Genomic DNA, 20,479 nt, shown 5'->3' on the forward strand with positions numbered 1-20,479 from the left:
GTTCCAAATCGTTCTTTTTAAGCGTCGCTGTTTTTGCTATTGCAGGGATTAACTCAATTCATATTTGCCAACATTGTCTTCAGTAAATAGATAGGTCACAACGGGGGTGCGCTCATATTTAGTTTCAGCGCATAAAAAAATACATTATGATATTAATGACTAATAAAGGAAATATTCTTTCAGGTCCCAGCGCGGTCGATCCTCAAGACAATACACCTCGCACCCCTTTGTGGTATCATTATCAAACTCTTCCCATTCTCGCACATAATAAACAAAACGTTCGTTGTTGTATGTTCTCTTCCACTCATATCTTCGTTCTTTTTTTTTTCTTCATTTTGACATTTGTTTTGTCTAAAGACGGGTATAAACATCGCTAGCATTATCATTGCTCTTTATGGAAACCGAGCAGTTTCATCGTATTGATAGAGGAAAGCGATTTCCTCTTAGTAGTCTGCCTTGCTGCGGCGGGTGCGGCTCTTCTTGGTGCGACCGGCACAGCAGGTAATGAAGACCAAAACAGTCGCAATCAAGGTCAAGACGGCAGCGACGAGAATACACCAGACGGCAGGGCCCCATCGAGCTTCAATGTTGTTAGGGCCTCGAGAGTTGACAGCGTGCTTGATGATTCCGAAGGCAGCAAAGTCACAGGCCATTGCGACGAGGGTGGCGACAAAGGCCAAGAACGAGAAGAGAGAGGCGACAAAGGAGCCAAGGATGCTGGTGCCCAGGCAGAGCAAGAATGCCAAAAAGGTGAGGCCAGCGGCGATGGGATGCAGAATCAGTACCCTCGTAAGAACCTTGGCGCTATCACGGTCGGCTTTAGAGAACGAGACCTGGGTAACCTGTGCCAGGGCGGCGGTGGCATCATAGCCAATGTGAGAGGAGGTGCAGTCATCTTTTCCACTGTTCATTGTCAGTCTTCCTTCTTACATACGCGTCGAAAGGCGAGAAGCGGTGGGGGAGTACATACTTTGAATTGATGATACAGTACCCAAATGTTCCATACGTTATCCTGTCTACAGAGTTGCGACCAGCGAAGTCGACCTTCAAGATGGAGAGGTCATTGACGACAGGCGCCGTAACCGATACGACAATCAGAAGTGCCGTGGCAGCAAGCAGCAGTACTGTGCCAAAGTAATGGAAGAAAGTACCGACACCCATGATGGAAGATTGAAATGCACAGAAGCTGGTTACTGCGGTGTATAGTTGACTTCAATGTGTGCTTTTAAAGTTGCTTTGGATACCTGCAAACACACGAGATACAAGTAACGGGAGTGGTGTCGAGTGTCGAGTGTCGAGTGAATTCAAAGTCGACAGAAGTATGAAAGAGAATGAGAGGTATTGGGCGAGAACAAATAGCAATGAAGGAGTGTCCAAAGCAAGGGACAAAGGAGGCAGACGGTCAGCATATAAGCCAGCTGTGACGGCGCACGTCTCCTGTTGTCTCACAAGGATGAGCGGCCGCCGACAGCAGATGGGTACCACAGGGAGGCGACGTCATGAACACGAATAAAATTAGGCTTATAGACTTGCCAAGCTCCAAGAATTTCCACCGGCTTTTGGCTTCTGTCTTGGAAATGGACATGGTTTGGCTGTTTAGATGCGCGGCTTAGACCGGTCCACTCTCGCCTAGCACATGTTGGTGCCGACTGTGGCTCAATCAGAGCAGAGCAAATACCTTCTGGGAGCAGTAACATCGCCGCGTGGGTGCTCTACTAGTGTCAGCTACGCATGTACAGGCACACGTAGGTTGACACCAGCGCAACGCTCAGGAAGGCATCGCGAACAGGCTTTGCGGGCTTCTGGCCAGGGAGCTATCCTTCCTTTCGGCATGGCGCAGCTCCGCTCACGCGTGTCTCGGGCCAACCAAGGCACTGCGCCCAGACCCTTGTCGGCAGAGAAACAATTCCAAAGGCTCAAAGCCGTACAACCGCGTATTGCAGCTCCATCGGATCACGGCTGAGCCTTGGAGTTCGCGAAAGCTGCGGGTGACGTAGCGTCCGTGGCTGCGCTAAGAGATCGCTGCCCTGCTTGGAGCCACAACGTGGATCCGTTTTCCTCAGCCAAGGCCTGATTCGACATGGATCCAGGGCCTGGCGTGGCGGCCGGCTTGTAATGATCTTGGAACATGCTGTATGCTATCGTCAACCAGAATCACATGAATGAAGTAAGAAAATGCGCACATTGACTCTCTTCTACCCTGCCTCTCCTGCGTCCACGTAGGGAGCTTTTTGCGCAAAATCACTCCTCTGTCGTGAGACGGGGGTGAGACACACAGACAGGCCAAGCGGAATCTAGAATCTGGAGACAGTGCGCCACGCCCCTGGCCACAAGAACGGCGACGGTGTGATGGCTATGCTTAGCTGCGTTGGATGGCGACCATTCATGTGACGTAAACAGATATTTTCGTCGACAAGCCTCAAGCATCCCACCCCTTAGTGTGCATGCATGGCCACATCATCGGCGATGGGCTCGTGTGTTCGAAATTACACATAGTTATGCGCACATGATGATGAAGTGACACCAACAACATCCAGGCATTGTACCCTGAACTGTAGCATTACCATGTGCGCGGTAGACAACGAGAACGCGCAGATCCAGCATCATTGACTTCTAATTTAGGCAGCCGTTCATCCCTCATTATTGTCTTGGTGCAAGCAGCTGTTCCATTTTGGGAGTCCGTCAATCGATGTGTATGTTGACGGTGTTAGTTGTAGTAGTACTATTTCCCTGCCTTGGTCTAGGAAATTAAAATTGGTGTGCCCTCTTGAGACAACACAACGCGAGAGCCAGCCTTCCAAGCACTGAACAAAGTGACATATTGTGCGACAAGACGCACAGCCCAGCCTCCCACATTTGCAGCGCCGTGTTGCATCTCCCTCTTGATTATTGTAGAGAATAAATCAAGCCATCTCAGTCACGTCGCATCCATTGTGGAACACAGTCGATATCTACAGTACTTCTCGGCCGTAGCACTTGCAACGACACTCGAGACACTCTGGAGTAATCGTCGCAATCCTGCGACGCGGAATAGCTCTGCCGGCTTACTCAGTCGTGCCTTTCTTCATTTTGCTAGGGAGCCATTCCCTAATCCGCTTTCTTTTCACTTTGCGCTCCATGCGCACCGCACTCCCTTCACTCACGAGCCAATGCACAAGCCCTGTGCTGGCTATACTTTTGGGCAGCGACTGCTTTAGTGTTGTTGCAATGAATGACTGTTCCTGTTCGTACGCATCGGGCCAGGGGATGTGCAGGGGTGATCCAGCCATGGCAAATCTATGATTGTGCTCTGGCGCAGGGAAGATGTGTATCTTGAACTCTGTCTGCCCTTGCTTTGGATCTCCGTTTAGTCCTGAGCTCGCATTATTGGTCCGCTCCCCAGTCACTGTCGGCTGGAGGGTATTGAAGCCTTCGGGTTCGTCCAAATCCGCAACGTAAATGTCCTCCGCAGCCTTGCGGGTAGGCTCCGTAATCTTGTATGTAAGAGGGCTGCTGGCTACTAACCTCTCCGCAGTCGTAGACTCCTTCGTTATCGATACATATTGAGAATAATGAGTCTAAGAATTCGCAATTCATTTCTAGATTAGGTAGCTGTCCTCTCTTCACGTATGATGCGTCTATGCAACCAGTGGGCTGGGACCTACGGGAAGCATCTTGAAAAATTCAACCGGTCCATATTGCTCCAACACCTGCAGAACTGAGCGACGTTCGGCGAAAGTGATTGGCGTAGGGGAAACGAGCACACGTATAGACCTTTCGCGAAGCGTCCGGTCCCGTAGCTGGCGAGCTACATTCCCAACTGCTGCCATGAATATACGGCGTGGCGGCTCTGAATGAGGCGTAAATGAAAGGCGATGGTTGATGCGAAGAACAATCAGGATGCAGCCTCGTCGGCATAAATCCAAGGTCATCTAGCTTGGTACTTCACTGGCAGCTGAAAGAACGCGGTGGGCGGAGTACCCTTTTAGTGGACTCGGCGCTAGTTGTCGGCCCGCCACAAGGCTGTCGAACCTGGAATAGCTGCTAAGCTGAGCTTCAGCAACATCACAACTTTGTATCCGCGTGCTTGCTCTAACGCTTGCAATACCTTTCCAGTCGCTCTCTTTAGCATGCTATGTGCCCTTTTATGGGTTACAAACTGATGTATTCGAAAGGTTGATCAAAGATCCTCAGGCTTTCTCGCCTCCCTCAACTACTCATCAATCCGCCGCCCCGACGACTTGATAACTTCAACGATCTCCACGACTCTCCACGACCACGCCCCAACTACGAATTGCGCATACACAGGATTTATTATGGCGACACCAACACCTATGAGGCATGCGCCCTCACAGCAGGGACGCACGCCGTCGCATCAGGGCCCAACGCCATCACAGATTGCCGGCGCGACGCCTCCAATCTCGACGCCATTCTCCAACGCCGCCCAGGCCGCCTTCTCTCCTCGAGGACAGCGATCACCACAACAAGTGAAGAAATCACCAGCGACGTCGACTCTGATGGGTCAATCAGGCATGGGCGCTTTAAATTTTGACAGCCCTTCGACTGCTGCCGCTATGGGCGCTCTGGGAATTGGCGGTAGCTTCGACATCGGCCTCGAGAACGTCAGCGTCGGCGAGCTCGATACACTAAACGTCCCATTCGCTGGCAAGGATGACAAACTAAAGCGAGAGGATGACAAGTTAAAACGATTGGATCATATCCTCGAGCTACTAAACGTTGGTGTGCACCGACATCGCAGATAGGAAGCCCCCTAGGCTAACATGTCATCGCAGCAAAAGAAAGGCTTCGTCAGCGAAGCCGGCCTGGAACGGCTTGCTCAGCGCCTCGGCCTCGAACTACTGTCTGAAGAGAATACAGCCCCAGACGGACGCAAGAAAAAGACATTGGCGATTGCAGGCTCTGCTATTGCCGTCGACATCGTACTTGATAACAACATTGTCCAAAATGTGTCATTAGCCTACCATGGATCGGCGCCATCGGTTTCTAAGCATATGGAAGCAGCCAGCCAAATCCTGTTAACAGACTTGAAGCTTGGCCCTAACCAAAGCCCTCTTACGAAAACACTGGATAAATTCGCATCTAATTTTGGGCATATAGCCAACTTAGACAAGCTCAGCATTATTCCTGGTCTCGACTGTTATGAGGCTCTAGCCGGTATTTTCACTAGCTTGGAAAGATTACACCAGTGGGACATGGCGAATTTACGAAAGGAACCGGAGATGGAGGGCAAAGCGGATCATTACCTGTCTCTGGCCGCTCTCTGCACTCGACACGGCTATCCTGTCATGCACGCACGAGATAGGGTTGGCCTCGCTTTGCAGTACTGGAAGGAGCTGCGATTCATACCCCCTTCAGACAGCAAAATAACATCACTTTCGGAGGATGAGAAAATTTGGTCCCTTTTGCTTGATTGTGCACCTATTGAAGCACTTGGTATGCCTACATCTATCGAAACAATTGGCCCGCCGCCTGTCAGAGTGTCCGAAGACTGGATCTCCAAGGATGTGGTGAAGGAAGTCCACCAGGATCAAGATCAAGCACTGAATCCTACTCCTTTCCCTATTCTTGATTGGCAAGAGCCTGATAATATCTCGCTCCCATCATCAGATGAGAACAAAAACGCTAGCATGGGTGTTTTGGGACTAGATCTCTCAATGTCTCCTCAAGTCACGTTTACTGTTACGTTTGACCCGCCCGTCATCCTTCCACAAAATGACTACGCGCGACTCTACGCCTACGCAGGAGCTGAGCCGCCTAACCCAGATCCGACCGAGTTCGAGCAACGTTCTCCTCCCACATTTGACGATCTATTCTTCCCCATGTTGGCTGGAAATAAGCAAGATCCCAGTGAGTCGAGGACGGTTACGCGCCTGCGTGACGTCCGCGTTTTCGATCAGCAGGGGAAATCTTCCATGAGAAGCCATCATAACACTCTCTTCATTTACAAGCCCATTTACTCTAAAGCGGTTACGAAGATGCCCTTCTCTCATCCGCGCCAGCTCATAGACATGCTCCCGCTTCTGCGGCAGTTTGCCTTCCTTTCTACGCTGCTGAACAATAGTTTTGGGTCAAATACTAAGGGGGATTTACCCAAATCAAGCAAGGCTCCTGCTGCCTCGAAGACGGTCAAAGACGAGTTGGCTGCTTTTGTGGACTTGAGCGACGATGAAGGCCAAGGAGAAGAAGAGAGCGCAAAACGAGAGGCGACTCAAGAAGCAGAAAATGAGGCGAAAGAGAGCACAGAAGAAAGTGGAACTGCGAAAGATATGGACATGGACGTCATATTATGGGTTCATCCATCACCGCACCTCCAAGTCGTCTTCTCCGTCAAGGATTCTACCATTGACATTACACTTCGCATTCTGGAAGGCGGCACGGTAGAGATTGTAAACGAGAACGTTATTGAACAGCACGAAAAGGAAAGCAAGGGCAAAGGAAGGCCGATCAGTAGGGAAGATCTCGGAAAGGCGCTTGAACGGCTTGAGGATCTGTGTAAGTGGGCTGAATGGATTCGCACCCGGCTGTGGCAGAGTTGATAGAGCAATGAATAACTTCAGTTGATACCCTTTGAGTATATCTACCGTTTGCATTTTGTTTTTATTCATTCTGTCTGTGATATTTCTCAGATAAAGAACTCGCTGTCTGGTGTTGGCTGAACAAACCTACTTTATCAAGTGCTCCCTTTGTCAACCGTTTGCCTCTTGTTGAAACTCAGTGTCTTCATCGTTATATCGCAATAACAACAAATTCTATGTCCATCTGGTTCAAATCCCAAAATACCACTGTATCTACAAAAATGCCACTATATCTACATCGCCATGCTCCTCCTAATTTCCCAAGAGACTTCCTCAGCAGCAGCAGCCCACAACCACAACCACAACCACAACCCACGCCAACGTCCATCACCAAAGCCCTCTTCAAAATGTCCCTCCCAACATCTCCTCTAGACAAATCTCTACCATCACTTCCTCCCTTGAGTCCTCTCAGATCTCTCTCTCCAATCCGTCCCAGAAGCCCATTCACATCGCCCCCTCCGTTCCAGCCTCTACCCGCAACACCTCCAATCCCCCCCAGAGATTCCAGAAGACTGTCTCAAAGGCCATTTTCCCAAAACCTTTCTGAACCTATAATCACTCCTCGTCCCGACTCATTCACTCTTCCACCACCTTCTCACTATCATAACATCAGCCTCGCCAATCCCCATCTCCTCGATCTCGACAGTCTCCATCTTCTTACCGACGAGGGCTTCTATCACGTCGCATTCTACCCCGCTCAGGGCTCATCCCCCCCTCGGATCCAGTACTGGCTCCGCGCAGAGGACGTTCTGGTAGGTCTTCCGGGAAAGGATCGCGTTCCTTCGGGACACTGGACGAGGCTTGTGCAGCTCGCGCAAGAAACGAACGTCGGGCAGATTGGCAGTCAAAAATCACAAACAGATTCGGAACAAAAGGGCCCAAAGGTTCAAGAAGTGAGGCTCTTAACGGCACTGTATAGTCCTGGACAGGAAGAGGACACGATGATGGACGTCGTGGACTCAAAAGAACAAACTGCGCCATTCGGAGAAAGTCACCTTGGCAGGTAGGGTAATTCAAGTTGGCGCATTATTGGTCATGAATTCGGTCTTGAAAAGGTTTTGGTACGTCGTCAGAGTGTAGTGCCAAGCAACAGAGCTAATGATTCCAGCAACTCGAGTAGTCTATTTGACTAGGGATGCAAGTATTTTTGCAGACATTTTTGGATGGGAGGCTATGTTGTCATCTATGTTGCTGTTGTTGAGAACTAACGTTGTATTAACTGACGGTTGGAGATTTAGTTACATCATAGTACGAAATACAACATAATGGATCAAGAATCTTAGGCTATTGGGCGTGTTCTTCATGAAAAATGATAAAAGAAATTTTTAAGAAGGTTACTACCAGTATGACAAGATCCTTTGATCCAACTCTATGTGTGTATATGTACGTCCATCCATATGCAATATGGGGGCACTTGAATAATCCAACAAAACGCCTTAATTAGACTGTCCTGCATTATAATTACATCTTCATCCTAAATCCACTTCCCCCTAATCCCCCCTTCTTTCTTACTATAGAATCATACTACTTACAATAGCATAGCAGCTAGGGCACCAACAAGAGCAAGAGTGCTCATGCCGGTGCGCACAGCGCCGTTGCCGACGGGAGGGAGACAGTCAGCGCCAGTGCAGCCACCCAGGCCGCTGGAAACAGGGATGGGAGGGTTGCCGGTAGCAGCAGAGCTGCCGCCAGTGCCTACAGGAGTGGGCACACCCACGATGCTGGATGCCCAGGTGTTGACGGGGCCAGATCCCGGGGCGCTAGGAACGTTGGAAGGAGCACCAACAGGGACAACGGGGACAACGCTGGGGGCGCTGCCAGGAGCGTTGCTGGGAGCAATGGGAACAGCAGGAATGACAGTGCTAGCAGGAGAGCTGCCAGGAGCATTGCTGGGAGCAATGGGAACAGCGGGAATGACAGTGTTGGCGGGAGAAGAAGGCGCCACAGGAACACCGGTCTGCTGGCCAGCAGGGAAAGAAGTGCGAACAACCTCAGTGGTAACGCGAGCAGGGCAGTTGGTGATATCAGCAGCGCAGCTGGTGATGGTGTAAACGCGGGTGATGTCAGTGGTGATGGTCTCAGGACCGCTGGGAACACCAGCTGAGCCAGCAGGAGGAGCAGGAGCAGCAGTGGTGTGAGCAGCCAGCTCAGAGCTAGACTCGGCAGCCAGGACAGGGCAGATGGTCGTGTACAGAGCAATGGTCTCGGTAGTGACGGTGGGGCGGAACGGGCAGTTGGTAACCTCAGGAGGGCACTGAGAGATGGTGTGGACGTGAGTGGTGAAGACGGTCGAGGTGGTCATCTGAGGAGCGGAAGAGATGGCAGAGCCCGCACCAGTAGCAGTGACAGAGGAGTTGCTCCATCGGCTGGTGGCGACGACAGTACCGGTAACAGCAGGGACAGAGGAGCCGGCGGCAGCAGACTGGCTGGAGATCACAGAGGTGGGAACGACAACAGCAGAGGATGAAGCAGCCTCGGAGGTAGCAGCGGCCTTGGAGGTAGAAACAGCCTTGGAGGTAGCAGCGACCTTGGAGGTAGAAACAGCCTTGGAGGTAGCAGCGACCTTGGAGGTAGAAACAGCCTTGGAGGTAGAGACAGCCTTGGAGGTAGAGACAGCCTTGGAGGTAGAGACAGCCTTGGAGGTAGAGACAGCCTTGGAGGTAGAGACAGCCTTGGAGGTAGAGACAGCCTTGGAGGTAGAGACAGCCTTGGAGGTAGAAACAGCCTTGGAGGTAGAGACAGCCTTGGAGGTAGAAACAGCCTTGGAGGTAGAAGAGGCCTTGGAAGTGGTAGGCTTGGCAGTGCTCTGGCTGAAGTAGCGAATGTCCTGGATCTGGAAGTAGGACTCGGCGAAGTCACCGGGGAAATTGGAGACGTAGTCAGCGCAAGTACCCTGGCCAGTAGTGGCAGCGCAGCTCTGCTGCCAGAAGGCGGGAGTGCCAACGGGGTTGCCGCAGAAGTCGATGTCGAGAATGAGGCGCTGGCTGGCGAAGTGGCTGTCGATGTTGCAGTTGGAGTTCTGCAGGCTGACCGCAGGAGTGCCCCAAGTAGCAGTATCGGGGCTGGACGAAGCCAGGTTGGAAGGCTCAGCGCCTCGGGCCCAGTTGTACAGCTTGATGTAGTCGCTAGTCCACTCAATGGCATCTAAATGGACGTTGTCAGTTTCCCTTCTCGCAAAGCCAAAGGCACCATTATCACTTACAGGTACCACCGCTGGGAGAGGCCCAAGGACCGGTGCTGTCGGCGGTAGTGCAACCCTGGTTCTGGTACTGGCTGGGAGGGCTCGAGAAAGTGTTGTCACAGTTGCTGGTAACAACGGGAGACGTCTGGCCGGCACTCTGGAGGATGCACTGGCCAAATTGGCGTGAGCTGCCAACGTGGAAGGCAGGCTGGTTGTCGAGGATGTTGTTCCAGCCCTCGTACACGTCGATCTCTCCACCATTGGGCCAGTTGTCACCAAGAGTCCAGAAAGACGGCCAGCTGCCGCACTTGTTGGCGGGCAGATGAGTGAATCGCGCAACGATGAGGCCGTGCTTGTAAGAGGCTGTGGACTCGAGTCTCAGGGAGTTACGGCCAGGGAATCCGGAACCCTTGAGGACGGTCTTGTAGTCAACTCCGAGGTAGACTTCGTTGTTGCTGGTGATCTTGGCCAAGCCTTGTGCCTGAGCATTGGCCAGGTTCTGGTAAGTCACGAAGCCAGCGTTGGTATCGGCATCCTATGCTATCAGTTAGTGGGATATGCTTGACAACTAGTGGTGGGTCAATGAATATCAAGGAGAGCCATACGTCAGTGAAAGTAAACTTCTGGAAGAAGTTGGTGTGGTCGTAGGTTTCGGCCAAGGTAAACTGAGTGGCAACAGCACTTCCGGCACAGGCCAGGAGCGCCGTGCTAAGGGCGTTGAGAGAAGGCATTTTCGAATTAAAGATTGACAGAAGCTCGAGTTTCGTCTGAAGGAATGACTAAAGTACTTTGGTGAATTCTGTTGAAATGAATGTGCGTTCGACGTACGATACGTCAGAGGACGAGCTACGTGGCTCAAGTTGTCGTAGTAGACGAGAGAAGTTGACGAAGGAGTGCGTGATGAGACACTTCGGAAGAGCAGCCGTCCTTCTTTTAGGCAGAACGGCCCTCGACCCCTGTGTCCCCTACGGGAAGCTTATTCATGGAGGGAGCATACTCGAAGTAACTTGCACAGGCAAGGCCGACAATATCGGTGGATGAGCAATTCCACAACGGCCAGAAACCCTTGCCGCCCACCATTTAGATCCTACTGCAGCAGGGGGGCCGCCGTATCGAGCACATGAGTACAAGCGAATACCCGAACAGATCAGGGGTCTCTTTGAAATGGGCCCATTTTGGGGATGTGGGAAGCAGTCAACGTCCAATCACTTGAGAGTAAACATGGGGACGGCGAATCATGTAGATGATCCGGGAGGGGAGCCGAGCCAAGTTGGTAATGGGCCCGAACTCTACTGGGCTGGCTCCCAGACAAAACAAACAGAAATAGAACTGCGAGATTGCAGCTCTGCAGCGAGACGCCGAACACTCGGTCCCCGTATTCAAGATCAACATTGGCTATCGGTAGGTATTAGCACATGAAGTCCTGAAGTCAAGGCGATGAAGCCAGGATGCGAACATCGGCCACCATCCTATCTCAGTATAGCAGTGGCGTTTAAGCATGAACTGCTCGCCTGCCACAGAAGACATGTGCAGTCCGCAAATGGTGAATCATCCCACCCCCCCCCTCTCTCTCTTCTGCGACGGAGCCGCTAATGCAGGAACTGCATGGGCACCAGGGGCAAAACATTTATTCTAGGCCTTTCACGTCCTTGAAGAACAAAGATTTCTTCAGCACCCTTGTAAGCTAAGAACAGCCCTAGTAGGAAGACTATTGGCCGTGAATCCGGACAAGAGCGGGATTCGTAAGAGAGTATCCACACTCGTTCGTATATACGGAGTAACGGCCAACTGCCAAAAGGCTCAGCTGCTTGAAACTAGGCGGCAAAGCTTTTCCGTTAGTTTCGATTCATTGCCTTGAGCCGAAGCGTAAGCACCCTGATATGGGCTTGATACTGCATAAGTCACCCTCAATTTAGCGGAGTATCCCCGGCATAAGAGCGAGAGACAAATGCGTCCAAAGAGAACCACACGTATACGCTCCAGCTCTCAGCATGTACAGGTATGCGGATCGTATCTTTGTAATAATCCGGTCTATCCGGTTTGGGAACAAGAAAAGTTAAACAAGTTGTTGGTTCCATGCACTTTTGGTGCCGCGTTTGCTTCTGACTGGCATACGCCTTGTCCCACTTGGGTATTCGCCGAAACGCTGCGCCACGAAAGGAGGGTAGCATAAGATATGCGTGCCTATCATCTAATGCCTCGACGGCCCGTGGGAATTCATGTCTCTGTCATATGTAGGAAAGACTAGTGCTGCGTATTGGCTGTAGTGTCAGTAGTAGCTGCGGGCTTCCTCTCCTCTCTGTGCAGAGAATGGCCTCGCGTCAATCTTGGCGCAGCGATGCATCTTGAAAGACGGCGATGAACATCTCTCCGCAATGAGACGGCCCCAGTTCCGAGGCGAGAGCGAGCACAGGGCGGCCGATCGACTCCAGCAATTCGAGATTCTGCAATACCAAAGGGGAAAAAGAAGAGCTCTGGCGGGTATTATAATAAAGCAACGATCGCAGCGCTCGTGTAAATCCGTGCGTGCATGTCGTTTATGCATTTAATCAACAGCGCGAAGCAGCACGGAAGACGGAGATTTTCCCTCCGTATGGCAGCAGCCAGGCCTCGCAAGTCAGAATGCTTCAACGGCAGAGGCGCCGGAGCAGGGAAGCTTCAGGGCGCTAAAACGCCTGTAAAGCTGCCTCCTGTCGCTAAAACCCGCTATGATTGGACGCCAGCAACGGCAAGCCAGGGGCTGCCGCCTTAGCTCAACCGTCTGTTTATCAATGGGACAGCATTACGACCAACCTCAAATACTGTATAGCACGGAGCAAGATGTCGAATCACCTGCAGGTGTTATTGATCACAATCACCACAACCTCTCAAGCAGGGGCATTTAGACTTTAGAAACAAAAAAAAAAAAAAGCACCTTCAACCAGGGTGGGGAGCAATACATATGGCCAAAAACCCACTTCCAGGTTTTTTCTCGGAGACTCCTTGGAAGCTTTCATAAAGCTCCACTCGTTACCAAGGTCCCTTTTCAGGGGGCTGCTTCCAGGCATCATTTTTGCAGCAGTCCATCTACCGAGCAATCACCAAATCGCTTCCGCGGGAGCTGAAAATCCTCAGGTCTCTCTATGCAAGCCCCATTTCGCGTATATTGTTCCCTGCTGAACCGACCGTGCTTGTGTTTGCAGGCCTCTCTCGCGTCGTGGACAAAGCTGCGTTCCCGGGTCTATGGACATACGAGATCTATAATAGTATCACTATTTATCCTTCTTCATCTCATTAATCTTGATTTTTTATAGAGCGTACCAAATTTGTAATACGAGCCTGTATGGCGACAAGCATCACCTACTCCTGAATGCTCCTTACTGGCTGTGGCGAAATAACTGCTCGTGATGCCTGCCAGGGCAGTAAGAGTCTAGAGTTTCACCTTTGCGAGGCCTGGCAGTGTTCAGTTTCCGATTTTGTTGCTACGACTTACCATATCGGGAATTTCTAGAGAACCTAGAAAGGAGTACGCTGTAGTATTCTGAAGATTCTAAGCGTCTTGACTTGGACGTCTTGTGATATCTGCTCCGTGTCTGCTCCCTAACGTATGTCAGAAAGTGCTATAGACGATCTATTCTTCATAGACATCTCACATCACTTCATCTTCTTCATGAATTCTCTCATACCAACCTTCGCCGTCTGCGTCGTCTTCCCATCAACCTTAACATTCCTCACACGCACCCAGCTCTCGCCCACCGTCTGTATATAAAACGCATCATGCTCATCATCAACTCTGACATTTCTCTGAATATCGTCTGTTTCATTCCCTCTTTCGTACCGAAATACGATTTCTTCACTCCTTCCCGTCACGTCCTGCTCAGACACGCTCTCTGCATCTAAGAACAGCACTCGCTTGAATTTTCCTTTGTCGTTTCTCGCGTGTGTCCACACTGTATTGAAGATATTAAGGAAGCGTGCAATATCTGGAGAGTTCCATTCAGGCCAGTTGATTTGAGATTCCCCTTTGCTCACTTTCGGTGCGTGAACGAGCTCTTTTTCTTTCAGCTGGTCGGCCATCCACCCGACGTTCGTATACGGCAGTACATGTACCCCGTCCCGTAGTCCTTGAACAAGCATCTCTGCGCCTACTTTGGCAAGAGATTCTGTAAGATGACGTAGCGTAGCACCAGCTGGGATGGGTATGCCTGGAGATGGTGTCTGAGCGAGAACAATCCCGTGGTCAAAAGCTTTGGGATCCAAAGTTTGTAGAGACACACCGGTGTACTTGTCGTTGCGCATCATAGCATGGTGAATTGGAGCTGGTCCGCGTAAACTATGTCATATTAATGACCAGTTCAGACACTGGAGTGAGATTGACAATAGAAACACTCACTGTGGCAAGAGAGATGGATGAACATTTAAACCACCGTATTTTGCCGATTTCAGTATCCGCGGTGGAACAAATAGTCCAAAAGAGACAACCACAATTAAATTAGTCCCTTCTGGGATCTATCATCAATTGATCAGTCCTCCTTTCTCGAAAGTATGGGATAGAAAAAGAATCTTACACTCCACCCTCTAAATGTCTCTCGCTGATGTATTCTCAACCCCAAATGTTCTGCAACAGACTTGCACGGTACTGTCTCCGCATTAGCATCATGTCATAACGCTCGAAAAAAAAAAATTAATGCACCAACCCTCTGTAATCTCCTTAAAACCCCTCCCCGTTCGCCTTGGTGGCAGAACCATCACATCCAAGGATTCGATTAACTTTCTGTTCACCTCATGTTCTCGATGTAACGCACGCAGGGATTCGCAGCTGAACGCATCTGAGCCACAAAATAAAACCCGGAGCGGGTCAGAAGCTTTCCTTCCTATATCAGATGAGAAGCATCGCCGTTGAGAAGTGGCCAATTTCAGCCGTAGAGAAGAAGCTGGGTTGAAAAACGGGCGAATCATTATACAATCAACATTTATTGTATAGCAATTGAGCACAGTTACAGATGATGGAGGAGATTATTCCTTTGCACAGGATATAGCCATCCGATATAATATGTGTTGTAGTTCAAAGGCTCACTGTAGGGTACATGCGATGATTTTCGCTGGGCTGGCTAATCACTCGCGTTTGGTGCAAATATGGGTTATATGCATCGCCATTCGCACAACCGACATCAACACCAACACATTACGTGTTTGTGGCTTTGCAATTATTTTAATGAACTATATCAATACGCCTCCATGTCGTGCTATTTACAGTCAATCCAAGGCTATACTCCACTCACACGCCACATTCCAAACGCTTCCCTCCAGCTTAACATCCCACGTAGGCTGTTCAATCAACACCACGCTTCCCATCTCCACTTCTGCCCTCTTACCCAGGCCAGTCAACTTCCCCTCTCCAGCTAATATCCATTTCTGCGGCACATTTGTTGAGGATGCGCGACCTTCTACGAGATACATTCGCCTCCCCGATCTGATCTGCTCCACGTGAATCTTCACACCGGACGTAGTCTTCTCGCCATTCTCTTCCCAGCTCTTGACTTCCGAAAGCCACCCTTGAAGCTGGGCCGCCATTCCACCGGCAACGTATCTCGCACCCCTTCGCTGCGGCGAAAAAGCTGCTGGAAGGCCGCCGTGATGACCATCAGCGATCAGGGGCTTGAACCGTGGTGCCTGCTGAAATACAGGCTGCTGAAGAGCCTTGGCGTTCGATGCGGCCATAGGCGACTCCTCGCTATTGTCCGTGCCCATAGCCGAACCCTCATCTTCGGAATCGGCAATAGCCATATTGTACGCCCCGTAGTCAATGTTCCCAGGTGTCGTTCTGTCCGCCTTTTCCATCCCCGGAAAGCCAAGCACAGGCGTGGGTGAAATCGACATCTTTCGTCTTTTCGCTTCTCTGCCCATTTCAATACCCTGCGGTGCTTCACTTGGACTTTGTGACTGAATATCAAGCCATGAATGGGCTTTGGTTTTTTCGCCTATGTCTGACGACGGCCATTCCTGGGACAATGAGCCAGCCTCCGACTCAATATCGAGCACATGGCAGCGAGAGCCGCGTTGCGTGGTCCCCACGGTAGCTTCTCTATCATCGCCTGAGATACTTGACTCGGATATGACATCTTCATCCTCTTCTATCTCAAGGTCCCTACCCTGTGTAGGTCTAGGGATTGAAGATGAGCCAAACCGAGGCGTAGATTGAAATTGAGGGGGAGCACCCGGTGTCTGCGACGACGACTGAGTTGACCGTCTAGGCAGTAAAAACCGCCGTGGCGTTGGCGTCTATTATGTATTTATTTCATCAGCACTTCTCATATTTATGCGTAAAGCTTTGGGTAGATGAAACTCACGCTGGGAAATGGATTCATTATTCGATCAACGCATTGCTGTCACTACCGCCCGCTTCATCTTGATGGTGCAATAAAAACTCTACAAGAAAAGAAATGCCTGATCATTACCAAACGCGCCTATTAACAAGCGCACTGAGCATTTCACTCAAGCTGAAAACATGCCCATGTTACAAGAGCGTTTTAGAGAGAAAGAAGGCAGATACCGTGCATGCACTTAAGCGGTAACAACCGTGGGGCAGACCCGAATAATCCGACCGTCGCGGTCCCGGAACAAGAGGCTCTCCGAATTGAAGTTAATTAAGGCGCCCCTTTATTCACATAGGTAACTGTATAAAATTATGTTTAGGAGTTTCACTTTTAATCTCAACTCTTACTTTACACAGACAGATATAGAAAACATTTTGCTATGAATATTTGAAACTTTTATTTTGAATTGCTTGTAAAACATTATTCACAGAAGTAGCGACGGTTAAATCATTACTACTCTCTTCCTCTCCCCCCATGCTCTTTGTACAGTATCAATGTCATAAAAGACAATGCAGGCTTGCAAGACTTGAAACTCGTTCGTGTTTCTTGATAGATGAGATTCGTAAGAGAAAAGAAACAGAAGGCTCTCTCGTTATACGATCATGCAAACAGATAGAAATAAGCAAATAACCAGCCCGCAAGTCCGGTGCTAATATCATAAAAAAATTAAAATGAACGCCGGGCTGTATATACATCTCTCGCCATATTTCCCTCATACGTTGCGTAGATTTTTGCCATGATGAATATTTGCGCTTAGCAACAATCATAGTACATCATTCCTCCCCTTCAAAGCGGCCACTATCAAGCTAGTGGGCTATTCGATTCAGCCGTAGGCGTTGTCGTTGAATAATAAAGATGAATGAAAATGCAATATCCTAGAAAGGAATGGCAATAAAAGAGAAGGGGAAAAGAAAAAGAAAAAGAAAATGGCGGTATTTGTTAGAATAAAGCTAGTATAGAGAAACAAGGGCTCAGTGAGATATAATGAAATGCATCAAACTGTAGCTAAACAAAGGAAACAAAGAAAAAAAAAGTAACATCAACCCTTGAGGATAGTGTCGAGGTCCTTTAACCGTAAAACAGTTCAAAGCCAGTCTTATGACCTTCCTTTGTAGCCTTTGTATCTTTGACAGGATGGAGCAAGATGGATGGTAGGCACGGTCGTCCGTGTTGCTGCTCCCATTCCTGGCCACCAATGCCTGTATCAATCCAGCCCATCCAGTTGTTGTACATTCGGTTTGGCGGCTCTGCTCGGTAGTACCAGGAATTGCCCTGGTATCGTCGCTCTCTGCCCCAGCCCATGGGGCTTCCATATCCACCAGATTCTCCCTTGGGGCCAGGATTGAACCATTGGTTGAGGAATTTACCGTTCCAGTCGCGATCCGTAAAGATGGGATGCGGGGCATAAACCGCCTTGAGACCATGGAGCAAGGCAACGGTCTGAGGTGTCATTTCGGAGGCAACGTGGTTTCCGCGCAAGTTCTCGACATGCATGATATCTAAGAGACGCTTCGACAGACGAGAGTGGGTGACAATCGTGGTACGACGAGGGAGATCGCGGGCCCTGTGAGTTTTGTCTGAATATCCCCAAACATTATCGCGAATAATCCAGTTGCTGTTCACAGGGTCGAAGATCGGACCGAGAGTGATGAAATCCGCCTCTTCATCAACGCCCCATGTATAGTTATCTTCCTCTGGTGACTTCACAGGAGGCTTGGGGCCCACGGGTGTGATAAAAGGCAAGTCAGGGGCACCCCAGACGGTGGATCCGCCATAAGTTTCCTCTACTTCCTTTCGGAACGTCGTATCATAGTCGCCGTGGTATTCAGGAATATACCACCGCTCATTCCTCTCCCAGGAACCTCGACGCGGTTGCTTCGCAGAGAACTTGGCCAGATTATCAACCATGTCATAGTGATGGCCAGTGACCCGGAAATCCATTTCCCAATTCCAAATATAATCGAATTCGGGATGATCAATGCTGAATTTCTGGACGCTGAGCCACTGTGCAGTATGAACGCTGCGCTCGTTATCGTCCGTGAGTTTGGTGTAAATATCCCAAACCTGCCGGTCATTCCACAAAATGGTGATGCCATGGAACTCGACAGGAATGTGCTTCTGCAAAACGCCTCGGTATACTTCCGGGTCGTCGAGGTGGGTTATGTCCTTGTCCTTGACCTGAACAAGCAAAAATATCTCGAATTCGCCACCGGTCTTGAGAGAAAGCTCGCTTATCATGGCGCGAATTGTCTCTTTGTCATTCTCAGTGTAGAGTTTACCCGTATATGAGCGTAGCAAAACCGCAGAGCGTTTCTCTTTGACAACCTCAGAGCTATCCTTCTTCGTGTCTGAATCAGCTGGCGATCGTCCCTTAATCTTGAGCGTCTTGTCGTCCAAGTTGGGGAAATCGCCCGACGGTTCTTTATCCTTCTGGCTGTCAGTGGCCTTGCTCGCTTTTCCGTCCTTATTGTCGTCTTTCTTAGGAGCTAGAGATTCGGCAATTTCCGGGTAGACGCTTAGATACTCATTTTCCCTTTCCTTGCTGAGATCGAATCTTGCGGCGTTTGACTGGACACACCGCTGTACCAGATCACCCCAGTTGACATTATCCCAATCGATAACCTCGACTTCACCGCCAACCTTCTTGGTTTGCTGGAGCAAACCATAAGGGCCTAAGCGCGTATCTCGCTCCCAGCACAAGTTGGGGTCCATATTAAGCAGAGAGTAGCTTCCAAATTTGGGCTCGGGGAAATTATGGGGACGTCCTTTGAAAACCAGCAAGTCTTCGACAATCTCTCCAGACGGACCCTTGCAAGGCACATAAGAAGCGTGCTTCGCCGCCTTCCACGTGTCACTATTGTAGTCTGGGTAGGGATTAAATCGAATGGGCTTATCAACGCTGAAACCAACGGTGGCAGCGGGGTCTTCCCTAAGCTTCTTTTCCAGCGCTTCTGTGCGGTTCTCCTTGTAATCAAGAGTTGAGAGCGTGTTGCCGTAGATCTTGTTGGATGTTTCGAGGCTAGCAAGACACAGTGTAAGCCTTAAGACAGCGGCAAACGGTAAAATTCTTAGCGATTATAACTTACTTTGCAGTGGTTTTGTACGCATATCTCCACATTTTCCTCATGTCTTTCTCATGCTGCAGTCTGCTGATAGTACCAGAGTCTCTATCCTTTCCGTCGGTTTCATAGCCTGGGGCGACGTCGTTAGGGTCTTCCTTATCGTCGGGATCTTTCCACTGTCTCAAATCTTCGATGTTCAAATCCCAAGACTCGAGCATTTCCAGCTCCTTGTTATAAGTCTCGATATCCATGTTGAGAGGCTTCTCTTCTTTTTCCTTTTCGGGCTCTAGAGGCTGTTTCTCTTCTTCCTTTGGACTCTGGTCTCCATGCTGCTTCTCGTCTGTCGACGGTTTACCATTCTGAATCGAGCCATCATCAATGTCCGCGCTGGCCTTGTCGTCACCCAGCGGCGCTTGAGAAGCTGGGGTACTGGGTTGGGTGCCCTGCGTGACGCGCTGGTCGGGCAGGTAGGGAACAATATTAAAACGCGGGCTTGGGCCGCTGAAAAGCAAATAGTATGACGTGACAGAGGCGAGAATAATGAGCAGCAGTATTCTCACCCGCGGTCGGCGCGCATTGGGGCTGAACATCTTGTCCAGGCCCTAGAAGCGATTGCTTCGTATATAGATTCCGGCGTGATACAGCGAGCGTTTGTTAATATCAAATGAGATAGCCGGGTGCTAGAGGGAATATATAACTTGATTGCGGGCTGCCAGAGCTCTCTCTCAAGTTTGCATGTTACGAAGTCGTACAGAAGGGCTGTATTTGCCAAGCACTTGCGGCTGACGACGCAGCTTCTGTTGGCGTAGTCTTCCTGTGTCTTGTTCGGAAGTAACCAGTGCGGTCCGACGTATAACAGGAATCGACCGAAATGCGCTTCGCCGGTTGATCGTAGGAACTCTCTGGCGAGGTCTCACCGTCGCGGGGTGGATAGGTAAACTAAAAGAGAGACTAGGGGGCTAATAAAGCCGTAAAGGAGAGTAAAAAAGGAGGACGGTCTGCTCCGTACCAGCCTCTACAATTGCGATTACAGAGGGGGCTAGACAAAGTGCTATCGCGTGCACAGAAAAAGAGGTGCCACAAGCGAGCGAAGGGAAAGAGTTGGAAGTCGACCAACACGATCTTGCAAAGAGAAGAGCTTGGCAGACGGAGTGCGACGGTGGAAATGGCAGAAGCCAGCCGTGCAGAGAGTGGAGTCTACGGCCACTTTTAGTGGTACAGGGCCTGTACAGTAAAACCTGCTTCCCAGTTTCCTCTTCAGCGTTACAGCGGCCACACGCGCAGATTGCCAGCCAGCGCATCTCA

The 20,479-nt window shown here is 50.2% G+C and overlaps 8 protein-coding genes across 8 annotated transcripts; 2 read left to right on the plus strand and 6 right to left on the minus strand.

The window, feature by feature from the left end:
* Positions 1-443: 443 nt before the first annotated feature.
* TrAFT101_007058 (uncharacterized protein) lies at positions 444-1,161 on the minus strand (the record flags this gene model as incomplete). Its single annotated transcript, XM_024904220.1, has 2 exons — positions 444-903; positions 971-1,161. 2 exons carry the CDS (start codon positions 1,159-1,161, stop codon positions 444-446), a joined length of 651 nt encoding a protein of 216 aa, XP_024758709.1.
* A 1,363-nt stretch (positions 1,162-2,524) lies between these two features.
* On the minus strand, positions 2,525-3,911 carry TrAFT101_007059 (uncharacterized protein; the record flags this gene model as incomplete). The annotated part of the gene is made up of 2 exons (XM_024904221.2): positions 2,525-3,557; positions 3,645-3,911. 2 exons carry the CDS (start codon positions 3,909-3,911, stop codon positions 3,045-3,047), a joined length of 780 nt encoding a protein of 259 aa, XP_024758710.2. The 3' UTR covers positions 2,525-3,044.
* Positions 3,912-4,069: 158 nt separating this feature from the next.
* On the plus strand, positions 4,070-6,594 carry TrAFT101_007060 (uncharacterized protein). The gene is made up of 2 exons (XM_024900610.2): positions 4,070-4,715; positions 4,773-6,594. The coding sequence occupies exons 1-2, from the start codon at positions 4,296-4,298 to the stop codon at positions 6,534-6,536; spliced, it is 2,184 nt and encodes a 727-aa protein (XP_024758711.1). The 5' UTR covers positions 4,070-4,295; the 3' UTR covers positions 6,537-6,594.
* Positions 6,595-6,922: 328 nt separating this feature from the next.
* TrAFT101_007061 (uncharacterized protein) lies at positions 6,923-7,582 on the plus strand (the record flags this gene model as incomplete). The annotated part of the gene is made up of 1 exon (XM_024910076.1): positions 6,923-7,582. The coding sequence occupies one exon, from the start codon at positions 6,923-6,925 to the stop codon at positions 7,580-7,582; it is 660 nt and encodes a 219-aa protein (XP_024758712.1).
* A 168-nt stretch (positions 7,583-7,750) lies between these two features.
* TrAFT101_007062 (uncharacterized protein) lies at positions 7,751-10,721 on the minus strand. Its single transcript, XM_024908559.2, has 3 exons — positions 10,362-10,721; positions 9,778-10,291; positions 7,751-9,719 (listed from the first exon to the last, which is right to left on the minus strand). Exons 1-3 carry the CDS (start codon positions 10,485-10,487, stop codon positions 8,104-8,106), a joined length of 2,256 nt encoding a protein of 751 aa, XP_024758713.2. The 5' UTR covers positions 10,488-10,721; the 3' UTR covers positions 7,751-8,103.
* A 2,430-nt stretch (positions 10,722-13,151) lies between these two features.
* TrAFT101_007063 (uncharacterized protein) lies at positions 13,152-14,774 on the minus strand. Its single transcript, XM_024910077.2, has 5 exons — positions 14,433-14,774; positions 14,304-14,374; positions 14,129-14,244; positions 13,389-14,068; positions 13,152-13,335 (listed from the first exon to the last, which is right to left on the minus strand). The coding sequence occupies exons 1-4, from the start codon at positions 14,692-14,694 to the stop codon at positions 13,390-13,392; spliced, it is 1,128 nt and encodes a 375-aa protein (XP_024758714.2). The 5' UTR covers positions 14,695-14,774; the 3' UTR covers positions 13,152-13,335; position 13,389.
* Positions 14,775-14,889: 115 nt separating this feature from the next.
* Positions 14,890-16,233, minus strand: TrAFT101_007064 (uncharacterized protein). The gene is made up of 2 exons (XM_024911031.2): positions 16,086-16,233; positions 14,890-16,017 (listed from the first exon to the last, which is right to left on the minus strand). Exons 1-2 carry the CDS (start codon positions 16,101-16,103, stop codon positions 14,992-14,994), a joined length of 1,044 nt encoding a protein of 347 aa, XP_024758715.1. The 5' UTR covers positions 16,104-16,233; the 3' UTR covers positions 14,890-14,991.
* A 260-nt stretch (positions 16,234-16,493) lies between these two features.
* On the minus strand, positions 16,494-20,347 carry TrAFT101_007065 (uncharacterized protein). Its single transcript, XM_024904222.2, has 2 exons — positions 19,199-20,347; positions 16,494-19,131 (listed from the first exon to the last, which is right to left on the minus strand). Exons 1-2 carry the CDS (start codon positions 19,762-19,764, stop codon positions 17,181-17,183), a joined length of 2,517 nt encoding a protein of 838 aa, XP_024758716.2. The 5' UTR covers positions 19,765-20,347; the 3' UTR covers positions 16,494-17,180.
* Between the last annotated feature and the right edge of the window lie 132 nt (positions 20,348-20,479).

The sequence above is a fragment of the Trichoderma asperellum genome, chromosome 4 (assembly GCF_020647865.1).
Source record: "Trichoderma asperellum chromosome 4, complete sequence".
NCBI lineage: Eukaryota > Fungi > Ascomycota > Sordariomycetes > Hypocreales > Hypocreaceae > Trichoderma > Trichoderma asperellum.

Excerpts from the sequence above, each read along its gene's own strand:
- TrAFT101_007060 (XM_024900610.2), top strand. The coding sequence starts at position 4,296 with ATGGCGACACCAACACCTATGAGGCATGCGCCCTCACAGCAGGGACGC. Across the intron at positions 4,716-4,772 it reads ATATCCTCGAGCTACTAAAC|CAAAAGAAAGGCTTCGTCAG; the intron begins GTTGGTGTGCAC and ends ATGTCATCGCAG.
- TrAFT101_007065 (XM_024904222.2), bottom strand. The coding sequence starts at position 19,764 with ATGTTCAGCCCCAATGCGCGCCGACCGCGGGTGAGAATACTGCTGCTC. Across the intron at positions 19,132-19,198 it reads GCGTACAAAACCACTGCAAA|CCTCGAAACATCCAACAAGA; the intron begins GTAAGTTATAAT and ends GTGTCTTGCTAG.
- TrAFT101_007062 (XM_024908559.2), bottom strand. The coding sequence starts at position 10,487 with ATGCCTTCTCTCAACGCCCTTAGCACGGCGCTCCTGGCCTGTGCCGGA. Across the intron at positions 10,292-10,361 it reads AGAAGTTTACTTTCACTGAC|GATGCCGATACCAACGCTGG; the intron begins GTATGGCTCTCC and ends CTGATAGCATAG. Across the intron at positions 9,720-9,777 it reads CTCTCCCAGCGGTGGTACCT|ATGCCATTGAGTGGACTAGC; the intron begins GTAAGTGATAAT and ends ACGTCCATTTAG.
- TrAFT101_007063 (XM_024910077.2), bottom strand. The coding sequence starts at position 14,694 with ATGATTCGCCCGTTTTTCAACCCAGCTTCTTCTCTACGGCTGAAATTG. Across the intron at positions 14,375-14,432 it reads TTTTAAGGAGATTACAGAGG|TACCGTGCAAGTCTGTTGCA; the intron begins GTTGGTGCATTA and ends ATGCGGAGACAG. Across the intron at positions 14,245-14,303 it reads AGACATTTAGAGGGTGGAGT|ATCCCAGAAGGGACTAATTT; the intron begins GTAAGATTCTTT and ends AATTGATGATAG.